The sequence below is a fragment of the Carcharodon carcharias genome, chromosome 19, assembly GCF_017639515.1.
Source record: "Carcharodon carcharias isolate sCarCar2 chromosome 19, sCarCar2.pri, whole genome shotgun sequence".
Lineage (NCBI taxonomy): Eukaryota > Metazoa > Chordata > Chondrichthyes > Lamniformes > Lamnidae > Carcharodon > Carcharodon carcharias.
In genome coordinates this window covers 34,254,499-34,268,949 of record NC_054485.1, presented here as the reverse complement: position 1 = coordinate 34,268,949, position 14,451 = coordinate 34,254,499, and the positions used below count along the sequence as shown (strand labels likewise).

Here is a 14,451-nt window from a genome sequence, read left to right as displayed (position 1 = left end):
TTACAAGTTTTCAAGTTTGCACTTTATTCAAAGAATACCAGTAATGAAGAAATATTCTTCATTTAAATAGGCATTTGGTAATATAGAACTTGAGTATTTCTAGAAAAAGACATTGTTGAAGCTTCTTGTCTTGCACTCATCAGGCTAATCACAAGAATACCAATGTCAGGGGAAGCAATAACTTTATACTGTATGAGAAGAGAATGCTGCATGGTTGGCAAGTGGAGTCTGATTGGAAGAGGTGTTGCCATGGCGAATGCACAGGTCATGGTGACTGACAGTTAAATTTCAAACAATGCTTGGAGTTAAACCAGGCAGCTTGACCCTGATTCCTCAGTGCAATGCCTTGACCAATGAACCAGCGAATGGTTCTCACTTATTTTGTTTAGCTGAATCAGGCACAATGTGTGTACATGTTCTTTCTGTCTGCAAAGAACAGGGCCCTGTGTGTTAATAAATGTCGCTTCCAGTACACACAAATGCATCACACTGTGAACCCGACTGACAATCTTAAATTGGTTATCAGCGTAATTTTTAAACACACTGAGGATTATTTAGCAAATGCTGTTCAAATGTGGAATCACATCTAATGTTGAATCACATCTAATGTTGGACACTATTTGGAGTTTTACAAGCATGGGCTGGTTGGGTACGGTCTGTACCTTAGATAAAAACAAAAAAACTGCGGATGCTGGAAATCCAAAACAAAAACAGAATTACCTGGAAAAACTCAGCAGGTCTGGCAGCATCGGCGGAGAAGAAAAGAGTTGACGTTTCGAGTCCTCATGACCCTTCGACAGAACTGTCGAAGGGTCATGAGGACTCGAAACGTCAACTCTTTTCTTCTCCGCCGATGCTGCCAGACCTGCTGAGTTTTTCACGGTCTGTACCTTGCCTGTTGCAAACAGCGGAAGGGATATGCTGTTTGATACAATCCGCTAGTCTTTGGGACATATGGTCTACATACCTGGCATCATACTGGCACTGAAATTCACAACACTACATTACTCATTTGTGAGATAGGCAGAACGTCTTTTTGGCTTGATGGCAGCATCATGTTAGTCGTAAATACCACTCATGTTGCTACTGCATATTAGCAGCGTGAAACAACTAGCTTCACCTGTAGCTCAGATTTTTGAGATAACTTGCCCTTCTAGGGTAATCTGAGGTAGGCGGAGCACTTTTCAGGGCTGAAAGTGACTACCTTAGGCCCATTCACGAGTTTGCACGATGTACAGTATGAAATGATCCATTTCGCAAGGTATCTCAAAAACCTGAAGCTACTTGTTGTGAAGCTAGTTGTTTCACGCTGCCAGTGAGATGCCAGGTATGTAGACCATATGTCCCAAAGACTGGAGGATTGTATCAAACAGCATGTCCCTTTCGCTGTTCGCAACGGGAAGGGTACAGACCGTAACCAACCAGCCCATGCTTGCAAAACACCAGTGTCCAACATTAGATGTGATTCCACTTTTGGACAGCATTTGCTAAATAATCCTCAGTGTGCTAAAAATTATACAGACAACCAATTTAAGATTCAGTCAGGCTTACAGTGTGCTGCATGTGTGTACTGGAAGCGACATATATTAATACACAGGGCCCTGTTCTTTGCAGACAAAAAGAACATGTACACACATTGTGCCTGTTTCAGCTAAACAATATAAGTGATATCCTATCACTGGATCATTCCTCAGGGCAATGCCTTGACCAGCTTCAAGCTGCCTGGTTTAACTCCAAGCATTGTTTGTAATTTAAGTGCCAGTCACCATTAACTGGTGTATTCTACATGGCTATGCCTCAACAACCAATCAGCACTCTCTTCTCATACAGCAAAAAGTTGTTTCCTCTGCCATTGGTATTCTTGCGATTGCCCTAATGAATGCAAGACAAAAAGCTTCCACAAAATGTCTGTTTTCAGCAACACTCAAATTCTTCATTCAATAATGTTCACACTTCCATCTGCATTGACAATTTCACAAAAGTGAACAAAAATTTACATTAATGAATTGGTCACTTCACTCAGGACTATCATAAAACATAGTATGTGAATATTGAACAAGAGCCAAATTGAAAGGAAGTTTGTACACATCCAGCTAAGAAATCTTCTGCTCTACCAAAAGTTGGAACAAGATCTCATAACTTAAAGCAAAATTGTCATATCTATAGAAAGTAGTTCTCCAAATACCTTGCATATTCTTTTGTCTTTTAATAAAGTAAAATTTATACATTTCATTTTGTCCAATTCTATCAATGTGAAAATAGGTTGCATCAACTCTTCAGCGCATTATCAAGTAGCACTTTGGGCTTCAACACTGTCTTGAAGTGGTAGAGTATGGGAACACCTCTCCAAGTGGCAAATTCCTAATGTTGACACTGGCATTGGAGGGAAATGCAGCTAGATGCTATCCATTATACTAGGAAAGTATGCCTTGCCACTTCTAGTAGTCAGCCGTTTAGCAATAGTCGTGCATAGCTTATTCTCACTTTTGTGCAGCAGGAAGAGAAATTAAAGAGTCAGGAACATATACCAAGATTGAAGATTTCAAAAAGAAAAACAATAGCAATTATTAAGCTGTGCTGGTCTGTAATGACTCATTTGGTGCCACAATTTAAGTGCGTCTATGGATTTTGGAACAAATGGGTTTTACCCTATAACAGTTTCTAGATCAGAATCATCAAATGTGAATAATGGCACTTATCCTAAAATTTGGAAAAGGGAGGAATGGGGCAAAAGATGGGACAACAAAAAGCTTGCAAGACTATTGGAAGTAAATTTGTAGTAGTGTAACGTTGCAGTATTCAATTTTTATCACCAGAATTGCATTGTGAAATTGCATGTTCACCAGAAACTCCAGGCAGCAATTAATGCAGCACAAAAGTTAAGCACTCAATTACTATGCATTTTTTCTGAGAAAGGGACACAGAGGCTCTACCCTAGTGCTGTCCTGAAGACGATCCCTGACAATCTGCATTGAAACAGTTTTGACTGAGAAGTTATTAATATTGTTTAAAATGCATCACGTGTTCCCAATTTTATTTAATTCAGTATTCACAAATCCAGTAGGGAAATGTCCAGTTTACCAGATTCACATTGTTGAATGGCCACTTTTGCAAACATTTCCAGTTCAGAGAATGATTTCTATCTAGAGAAGTTTGAAAACAACCTCTATTTAAAATGAGTTTGCATTGCATAAAAAAAAGTATTTCCCAATATATTGTCAAATATAATTTCAATCAGATAACCTTTTGAGGACTTCAGCACACTATTAGTTTAAGTTAAAACAGCAGTGCGAACTAAGGCATGTTCCATGAAGTTCTCTGCCATCTACTTTGTTATATTTTAATTTGGAGTACCATCTGAAGAGGTAATTTAAACAAACTACAGCATGAACCTCTGTGCCCAGTTGGAAAAAGCAATGAGTTCTCAGGATCGGGACATTTGATCTGCACAATGTCAAATGCTAAACTTCAACTCATTTACCATACATTTAAAGGCCTAAATATATCTCTAAAATATATATATATTATATATATATATATATAACTCGAGTTTGAAACTCGTCTGTGACAATGATTTTGATCTTCTTTTCCTTTGCTTGTAAAACATCTTTCAAGTACACCTCATTCAAAAGATGCACCACGGAATGTGCTATTAAATTAAGAAAAGGAATACAGGCAGGCAGCTGCTTCATCAATCCATCACCATATCCCAAAAGTCTAAAGAGTCTTTTAGAGGGGGTAGATGTTGGGTAATGGTCTTTTCCATGAACATTGTAGTTCCTGACTTTAATAATAGTTTTAGCTTTCTTTTAAAAAAAATTTAAATCTAGCTATATTTAAAAAAGCAAAAATGAAAATAAGTTTTTTGGTCCAAATTTATATTAGGGTACATCTAATAGCCAATGCCACTAGCTGTTCAGTTATTTGACCAGCCATATACAATACATTTTGAAATTTCTTTCTTCTACCACTCCCCCCAAACAATCCCAGTGAATCCAGCTGCTTTGGGATTCTTGGTGCAAATATTTGATGGATGATATGGTGAAGCACTGCAGCCCTTGCCTCGTAAACATGTCACATCTTCAATATTCAAGATTGCTGATTGCCTACCTTAGTTTTGGAAGCAGGTGGTGGAGAGAATATATGGAAAAACTCCTTTGGGATTAGTGTTGCACATGTTATGAAGTGGTCAATTAACAGCAGCAGAAACCTAGGAATATGTTGGCTATCTATGCTCTTAGCAAGGGTAAAATGTGGGGGGGGGGGATCTAAAAGGCGGGGGTGAGAAAAGTAGTTAAAATGAGGCAAGAAGTAGATGGCTCAATTGCTACAGAATCACTTTCTGGTAAAGGCATTCTCCTTTGAAGAGGAAACTAAAATGTACAAAATAACTTGCTTTTAAGCCAACATTTTATTTTAAGGGGACAAGAATAAGCACACTTAACAAGGCTACTTTCTGGCAAAAACACATTATAAATTGCTTTGGTACATGAAATGGAATTACAAGTCTCTAACCCCATTTTAAGATTTGATTAACTTTGATAAACCTCTTGAGGTTTCCTGTTGGTTTATGCTAAGTTAACCAAACTGAAAAACTGGGTTTCAGACTTCAATTCTCTTCCAATTATTCATTTAATATTTAGAATGTAACACTTGTGACCATTTCTTCAAAAATGCACCACGTTACCTGGAGTTGAGGTGCCACCAAATGTCTCAATTCCATAGTGCTGAATAAACTTAGGCAGCAGGATTACAACATTATGATGAGGTGGATTTTCAATTTGCAGTGTAAGTGCTGCAAGATTACACTGTCTTATGACACAAGGAAATGCACTAAATTTATTTTGGAGGGGGATGGGTGGCAATAAGAATTTTCTAGGTATATCTTACAATTTATAAAATGTCAGAAGTTAGCGGTCAATTTTTCATTCTACACAAAAATGGATTCTCTCATTGTTACAGATGCACAATGGGAGTGGACGGAGACGAACATTTAGGAAAAGGTAATATGCGCTGTGGTGAGAAAATAACTCATTCAACCTATGGTATGCCCATAGTTCTCCATTTAGAACTCAGCACTTATCTCCTAAAATTGCTCAGCAGAGAGGTGAAGTAAGTATCATGCTATAAACCTCACCACTGGGGAGTTATCAAAGTACTTACATGTCATGCCAAAGATTTTTCCCTGCTTGAATTTCTACACAGCAAACTGCTAATTTTAGCTAAGTCAATTGAGGGAAGATGTTAGGCAGAGATGAAGGGCCTTCTCAGGGAAGAATGAGTAAAACTAGAAGTCATCAAAATGCTCATGTCACTAGAATGGTTCCAAGGATGAGGAACTTCAATTACAAAGATAGAATGGAGAACTTGAGGCTGTTCTTCTTGGAGAAAGTGAAGATTAAGAGGAGATTTGATAGAGGTGTTCAAAATCATAAGGGGTCTGGACAGAGTTTTTGGGAGAAACTGTTCCCATAGGCGGAAGGATAGCAAACCAGAGGACACCGATTTAAGATGATTGACAAAAGAAGCAGTGAGGAAAACCATTTTCATACAGTGAGTGGTTAGGATCTGGAATTCATTGTCTGAGAGTATGGTAGAGGCAGATTCAAATTGTGGATTTCAAAAGGGAAATGGGTAATTATCTGAAGAAAAAAAATTTGCAGGTTGAGGGTGAAAAGCCAAGAGAGTGGGATCAGGTGAGTTGTACTTTCAGAGAGCCAGCATGGAAATGACAGCCGAATGGTCTCCTTCTGCACTGTAACCATTCTAACGATTCCTCATGGTCAGTTATAGAGTGGCATTTTCAGGTCTAGAAACTGGCTACTCACCTGATCAGGAAATTGAGGGGACATGGAAAGAGGGGATTAAAGACAGGAACAAAGTTTTATAGCTGGGCACTATACCATGTAGAATAACAAATACTTGGATTGATAAAATGGTAACTTACTTAAGTAGTTTTATAAGACATCATAAATTCTTGAGCCAAACTTAAAATATTTACAATAGTCATCTGATGCATCCCAGAAAAACACTCCTGGTATCCATTTAAAATAAACAAACATACTGTTTGCATTTTATGTGAAGTTTATGTGCGCAGTTCAGGCCTTAGGGTCTGATTTTTAGCAGCTGGCTAGTTAGGGGACGTGTGACAAGGTTCGCAGGAGAGATTTAACCATTAAGCATCATTACTATAAATTTAATTGTATAATCAATAGCCGATTGCTAGAAATTCTACATACAGTATATGATAAATATATTCATATTACATTAATGGCTCATTGTTACATTAAATATTTGTTCAAGTCCCCTTAAAATAAATCTGTTTATATTAATTTCAACACTTTTTCCAGTTTGCCTTGTTATTGTAAATACTGTATCTGTATTTGTTTTTGTGTAGCTCCATGAAGAACTACCTTTTTTTTCCCTCTCATATAATGCACCATTGAAATAGCACCATATTGGTGCATGAACAGAAACTAACTTCTAACAAGTTCATAATAGTCTCCGCTGCGTATCTTGGCCTGAAATTGGGTTTGAACAGAATCAATTCACAGTGCAGTGCAATGATGCACACTGCTCAACAAAGCCATCATGGCAACACTCTAACAGGCAACAAAAAAAAAAAGCAAATCCAGGCAAATTTTATGAACAGACAATGGTCTGTTCTTTAATGTGTATGAACCATAGCAAGTGAGCTAGGGTAGGTCTTTCCCACAAGTGAATAATACAGAAGCTAGTGTTACAGCTGTGAAATTTGTCTTATTGTAATGGATGGGTATCTGCCAGCAGGATTTCAAGTGATTGTTGTATAATTTCAGAACGAACATTACTGATTTTCACATGAAATGTATCAATCCTGCAGTTAGTGAAATGGCCAACCTAATCACACTTACAGGATAAATAACCCCAATAGGGCCACAAAAGTACGGCTGTCCTAATGCCACGATAAACATTTGGTGATATGACTCATGAAATCCTGAAGCTCTGTCTCTGCAGCTCTCAACCACAAACACGATTGTCAATCCCTTATGTTGACCATTTCATATGCTCTCCTCCAAATCCTGCTGCTACAAAAAAAAGTACCCAATCCATATCAATCTAGAATCACTTTGACAACCTCAGAAACCAGCCAACATACATGTCAGTGTCACATGTTTACTTACAGCACCAGGACTTTATTAGGAGAAATCATGTTACCACAAAACAAAAAAAAGTCAAAATGGCACTACTTATTTCTGAGACTGCATTTCTTTTCCCACAATGTTAATGTAATTTACGAACCATAAATCCTACCCAATGGGACAACTGATGTTCAAATGCCGGAAAACACTGTAGAGCATGAAATGCAAAAAGATTGGCACAATAGTAAAAGAGATAGAGAGAGAATTACGGGAAAGAACATTTAAAACCAATACTGCAACATCAATATTGTCTAGGCCTCAAATTCATGGTCATTAAAATCAACTTCTCTTTATAATGACAATTTAAAAATGTAAAGGAGTTTTAAAATAGAATGATTAAACTTTGTGCAACAAGACTGGCCCAAGTGTTATTTACACATGAATATTCTAGAGGGGAAATAAAATACTCAGTGCCCCAGTAACAAGAGCTTACATTTTTGCTTCTAAATGTAAAATAATAAAATATTTTTAAAAATAAGATGTAATCCATAGACATCATTTCAAGCACACAAACTGTCTTTAAGTTCTTGGTATTGCAATTTGTACCCTTGCGTTCTTGAGCACATAAAATGGCTCAGAATAGGACCAGTTGATACATCACTATTCAAGGAGCTGATGTTACTGTTCCCTCCATCTTTCATCCACTCATTTTATCTTCGACTAAAACGGTTCTTGAAAAATTTTATTGTTTTTGCCATCATTGGTGCAATTTCTGAAAAACAAAAATGAAATAACGGTCAAAAGGAACAACTATGTAAACTGTGAGGTTCTTCTCCATAAATGTAGCCCAACATTTGTTTTTGCTCATCCCTCCATTTTTTGGTTTCAAAGGTCAAGCATCATTTTCTGGTAGAAACGACAAGAAATCTTCCTGCATCCAGCACCCAGGGTGACCTGCCATCCATGTGCAGCAAACAGCTGATCTTTACTCAGTGCCTTCCGCCTCCCAATGTCATAACTGATTGGTACCAACACCCTCTGCCACTCATATCAGAAGCATCAACACAATACCAAAAGTAAATCATATAGGTACACTGGCATTTTGTTATAAAAGACACTGTCCAAATGCAAATTGCTTCAATTTTTCTTAAAAGGTGAATCCTATCACTTTTTAAAGGACAATTAGAGGAATATTAAAATTTAATTGTTACTTTTCCATTGTGTTTAAACAGTAACCAATGAAGGCTGCAGCTAGTGAGCTAGACTGGACAAGTTACTGGTGTCAGCTGAATTAAGGAACTATAGATGACAAATTGTTGAAACAACTAAATTTGATGACTGTATACTTACATACATTAGTTCAACTAACTCACTGGGCCGAATAATATGGGGGCACGACTACTACCCCCACCCCCACCCCACCCACCCCACCAGAAACGTCGGTGTGAAACCAACCGACTCTAGCTCCAAGCAGCCTCACATTGCTTTGCCCATTAATGAGGGTAGAGTGGGTCTTCCACTTCTCATTAGAGTGGAGGTCCCACCCTCTGGAGCTGCTGGTCAATCTGATTAGCCAGCAGCTCCATCAGTCCTGGCTGTCAGTGGCAGCTGCTGGGACTGCAGCTGAAGAGAGGAGCCCAAGCCTTAGAATATCTTGCAAAATTAAGTCCTGGTTCTTAGGCGGGAAGGTTTGGGAGCATTAGGGAGAGGGGCAGTGGGTGGGGGAAGGTGGGTTTAAAAGAGGGAGCAGATAGGAAGGATGGGGGGGGTTCAGTCTAAGGCAGGGCCGCCAATAAGTGGGAAAGGGCAGGCCCTGGAGAGCGACCGTATTTATTCATGGGTCAGTCAAGTCAGTGAACAGGAGAGATGCGTATGATATCCAAGGCTGATCCTCTCTTTGCCCAGCATCCACATACATACTCTTTCTAGACTGTAACTGTGAACAGCAAATCAGAGTGACTTTTTTCCTGTAATGCATCATTGCTGCTTCAGTTAAGATCAACTAACTTATGCATATGGACCCAAACTTAGGTGCTTACAGGTTTGAACAGCTGTGTTACACCTTGCAATGCATCCACCAACTGAGCTATCAGGGGAGTCAGATGGCAGTGCTTTATTGCATAGGATAGCTCAGTAACCCAACTGGAAGTGCTGGATCTGATTATGTGAAGCGAGTTTATCTGCCGTCATCCCTTACTCAACAAACACAGAATTCACTATATAAAAAAAACTGAGGGACCTGGAATAGCAGAAACATTTCTTTTTCAACTTACTTTTGACTTGGGGTTTCTTGGATTCATGGATTCCCCCTCCACTATTGGGGGGTGTCAGACTTGATGATGTGGAGCCATGACTTGTGCTAGGACCATCAAAGGACTGATTTCCTCCCCCACTGCCACTGCTTCCTGCTTGACTATGCATCTTTATCCTACGAAAAAGTTTAAGGAAATAAAAAGGTTCTGACTTCAACAGCTCCAAACATAATTCTACAGTCTTAACCGAGCATTGTGTCTGAAGTTTTACAATATGAAATACTTCCTCTAAAAGTGATTTTTTTTCCCCAGCTTTTTGACACCAAAATCATATTAAGTAGAATAAAAATCTACAAGTTCAGAAAAGTCTTTCTTATCCTGTCCAAATGCTAAAATTGAATGCTGTGACTTGCAGATGAAGGGCACACCACATCATTTCTAAATGAACAATGGACAGTACCTCGTAGGAGCAGAAATCGATATTCCAGTTCCATGCTTCTCCTGTCTGCGCCTTACATCTCTGGGTGGCTTTACCTCAGTGTTCAGGAAGGCCAGCTTTGCCTGACGGCCTGGTTTTAAAACACAAATTACTCAGTACTTAGAGCCAGAACAAGCACATTTTTCATATTTCTCAGTTCCACTGAAGAATCCCTGAGCTTATTCCATGAATTGGTACTTGTGATGCACAGCCTTGCCTATTAGGAACACATTACAAGGAATCGGGGGTGCAATTCACAATTTTATGATATTTAATTCTAAGAGACAAAAGATCACTGTGGGGTGAGTGTGCATGCACCCAAATTTCCAATATGCATGCCTGATGACTAAATTTGGAAAATTACCCCTTCTAAGTCAGGACAAAATTATATTTGTCAATATTAATCCAGCCATTCTCCCCAAGACAGATATTCTTCCCAAGACAGATATTCTTCCCAAGACAGATATTCTTCCCAAGACAGATATGATTCTAAAGTTCAAACAGCTTGGATGAATGAAAACCTTAAAGCTGGGAGTCAAGAAGCAACTTTAAGAATTACAGATTCTACAGACTTAACCAAGCACTGAATCTGAGGTCTGGAAAACAGTCTGGTAAGTCTGCACCAAATGATACCAATGCTACATTTACAACGACATATATTTATATAGCACCTTTAGCATAATAAAATGTCCCAAGATGCTTCACAGGAGCATTACAAAACAAAATATGACATTGAGCCACAAAAGGTGATATTAGGTCAGATGACCAAAAGCTTGATCAAAGAGCTACGTAGACTTTAAGGATAGTCTTAAAGGAAGAGAGCAAGATGGAGAGGCAGAGAAGTGTAGGGAAGGTATTCCAAAGCTTAGGGCCTAGGCAACTGAAGGCATGGCCACTAATGGCGAAGGGATCAAAATTGGGAATACACAGGGGGCCAGAATTAGATTACAGCAGATTTCTCGGAGGGCTGTGGGGCTGGAGGAGATTACAAAGGTAGGGAGGAGTGAGGCCATGGAGGGATTTGAAAATAAGAAATTTTAAATCAAGACATTGCTTGACTGGGAGCCAATGGTGTGTCAGGGGTGATGGGGGAATGGGACTCATTGCAGTAATGTGTGTCAGTGAGCACAGGGGTGATGGGGGAATGGGACTTAGTGGAGTTAAGACACGGGCAGCAGAGTTTTGGATGACCTCAAATTTACAGAAGGTAAAACATGGGAGATCAGCCAGGAGTCCGTCGGAATAGCCAAGTCTAGAGGTAACGAAGGCATGAATGAGGGCTTCAGCAGCAGATGAGCTGAGACAGGGGCAAAGTTGGGCAATGTTACAACAATGGAAATAAGCAATTAGTAGAAAGGCTACATTTAAAGAACACGCAGAAACCAATATGCCTCGCTGTTGTAGTAAAGAATGTTCATCGGCCAGTTTCATGAGGCGTGCTATTCAAGGAATTGAAAAAATATTTTGCTCTTCACTTTCAAAACATGTTAACAAGAATTTGTTTTAAAAATTAAGTGAAATAATAGAATCATATTGAACAGAAGGCCGCCATGCAGAACAATGTGCTTGTGCCAGATCTTTGAAAGAGCTAGTCAATTATTTCTCCATGGCCCTGCGAATTTTTCTTTTTCAAGTATATATCCAATACCTTTTTGAAAGTTACTACTGAATCTGCTTTCACCACACGTTCAAACAGTATACTCCAGCTCATGATAATTTGCTAAATAATAATAGTTGAACCTTTCATAATTCAGTATTATGCATCATGTATATTTTCACTTGTAAGTATTAGAAGCAACAAATCTTTTGAAACCAGAAACATAATTTGTTCTTACAATATACTAGCACAACTTAAAATAAATTAGGGATGGACAATAAATGCTGGCCTAGCCAGTGACATCCATATCCCATGAAAGAAAAAATAATTGATTTGACTGGCTGACAGCACTGTATTTACTAAAATTGCCCTTTACCCTTTGGTTTGCTGGCATGAGCCGAACTAATGCTTTGTGTTATAGCTCGCAGTTTCTGCTCTCGCTCATCATGAAGACGTAGATACATTTCACGCCATGACTCAAACTCCTGTCGTTCCTGGTTCTTAAAGTCTCTCTTACAGTGTCGCAGCCACAGGTGATCGGTTTCTTCAACAAAAGTCTGTTTGGCAGCAAAATGCACAATTAGACATCTATAAGAAAAGCTGCAGCCAAGTACAAAGAAAAGGCTTAGAAAATGCTGTTAAAGGAAAACTCTAACATGGATCTTACAGCTACTAAGTTAACCAAGTGCATGGCATCATAGCTTGTCACCACACACTACCAGTTCTTGGCTACAGTTCCCCTTTACCCAAACATTTACAGATATATAACAAAAGTAATTGATTAAAAAAAAAATCACTGCATAGGTAAATAGTGCGGTGGCTAAATGTGCTGCCTATGTATTTATAATTTACATGCTCTTCCAAAGTGTTATCTTTATTGTTGCGGCTGCTAGTGGAATCCATTTGCCGACATTAGCATGTTACTTAATATGATTAAGTAATTTAATATGGATGTAAAAATTGTGTTTGTGTTAATTTTCCACCCTCCAAAATAGTCTTCACTGAAGCTACACCTTATCTTTGTACTGTAAATTAATCACAAACACAATTTTACATTCAAATTAGTTAATCCCCGATTTAATTCCTACAGTGTTGATTTAACTGATTGCAGTCAGGGCAAGGCTAGTGGTGATGCAATCTGCCACAATGCCAATGGCCTATGGGGGAGGGGAAACTTTCAGAATTTTTGCTTTGATCATTGTAGGATGGTACCTAACATGGAGTTGATCCCTTTGTGAGGGAAGGGAAGCTTGTCCATGTGAATGAGCCTGTTAAAGTAGAGGGGAAGGGAGAAAAACCTTGCATGAAATCTTTCTTTTTTCACAATGTATCCACAGATGTTTATATAGGTAAAGTAAAATCAAGTGACCAAAAAAATACAATGATCAAAAAAGATATGGTGTGCAGGTGAAGTCAGAAGATTGCAAGGAAGCACTGTAAAAAAAATGCATAGAAAATTATGTAGCAGTTAAGAACTAACAAAATTCTCAAAGCTTCAGTTGACATTGCTTTATAGCATGTTCCACAACTAGAGTTCTCTTCTTTTAAGTATGGTGTGCACCCATCTTATTTTCCAATGAGGAACATTCATTTATTAAAAAGAACTTGATCCTTCACAATCCTGTATCAGACCCTCAGAATACTTCCATCCTGCATCAACACTGGACTTGATGCTCATACTTTCTAGACTATTTACTGACCAACCCACATGGCCAGGAAAAGACCTGAATATAGATCCAGCAGCCATATCAATATTATTGTTACTTCAATGTATGTCACTACACATGAGTACTTAAAAGAACATTTTCTTTCCTCTCCTAATTTTATTAAATCCACATTTTTCAAAAAACCTTACCTTCAGACCAGTTAAGCAATTTTAATTCTGTTCCTCAATAAAAGCATCTTTGTTTTGGGAAAAAAATAATTAGCAAAATTAAGAAGCCCAGTTTCTCTGATCCCTCCTCTTTACTAAAACAACTAAGACTCCTTTCATCATCTTAGTAAATATCTTCTCTACCCTCTCTAAGGCCTGGATATTCTGCTGTCCTTACCTGGTCTGACCGATATGAGAGTCCAGACCCACAGCAATGTGGTTGACTCTTAAATACCCTCTAAACAGGGGCAATTAGGGATGGGCAATAAATGCTGGCCTAGCCATATATATATATATCCAAATCCACAGCAATGTGAACAAGGGCAATTAGGGATGGACAATAAATGCTGACCTAGCCAGCGACACCCAGTGTAGGACCAGACCAGGTAAGGACAGTAGGTTTCTTTCCCTAAAAGACATTAGTGAACCAGATGAGTTTTTACCACAATCAGTAATGGTTTCGTGGTTATCAGACTTTTAATTCCAGATTTTTGAATTCAAATCTCACCATCTGCCATGGTGGGATTTCAACCCAAGACCCCAGAGAATTACCCTGGGTCTCTGGATTACAGTCCAGTGACAACGTCAGTATGCCATGACCACCTCCCATACGTACACTTATTTCCTCAAAGAACGCTGATTAACTTTGGCAGACACAACTTGCCTTTTATAAATCAATGCTGGCAGTTATTAAATTAACACATCTTTATAAGTATTAATTTTATCCCCATTACAATGGCCTCTAGAAGCTTACCTACTCATATTAGGCTGTTCCATAAATACTCGATTTACCTTTCCATCCTTTTTAAACAGAAGTGTCATAATAGCAACCCTCTAGTCTCCTGGCGCAACTTCTATGGGTGAAATTTTCAGGCTCTGCCCGCCACCGGGATCCTACGAGCCCGCCGAAAGTTAATGGACTTTTGGCTGGGCTGCAGAATCTCCCGTGGCTGGTCCCACCAAAACAGGGTCGGAAAATCCCTGCCCATGTCTAAAGATGCTTAAATTTTGTGATCAGATCCTCTGCTATTTCCTTTCCAATATTCCTCAGCATTCTAGGATGCATGTCATCGGGCATGGTTATCTTTGAGTTCCATGAACTTATGTCATTTCCTCAATTATAGTTAATC

The 14,451-nt window shown here is 38.8% G+C and overlaps 2 protein-coding genes across 2 annotated transcripts in view; both read right to left on the bottom strand.

The window, feature by feature from the left end:
* gale (UDP-galactose-4-epimerase) overlaps positions 1-7,840 on the bottom strand; it is a 29,278-nt gene extending 21,438 nt beyond the window's left edge. Inside the window, exon 1 of the mRNA XM_041212784.1 lies at positions 7,728-7,840. The gene's annotated coding sequence lies outside the window, so the exon portion shown is untranslated. The remainder of the gene's footprint in view (positions 1-7,727) is intronic.
* Positions 7,155-14,451, bottom strand: part of eloa (elongin A) — a 66,557-nt gene continuing 59,260 nt past the window's right edge. Inside the window, exons 8-11 of the mRNA XM_041212777.1 lie at positions 11,825-12,005; positions 9,834-9,942; positions 9,395-9,549; positions 7,155-7,893 (exon numbers count right to left, since the gene is read on the bottom strand). Of these exons, the coding sequence (XP_041068711.1) occupies positions 7,832-7,893; positions 9,395-9,549; positions 9,834-9,942; positions 11,825-12,005 (507 nt within the window). The 3' untranslated portion in view covers positions 7,155-7,831. The remainder of the gene's footprint in view (positions 7,894-9,394; positions 9,550-9,833; positions 9,943-11,824; positions 12,006-14,451) is intronic.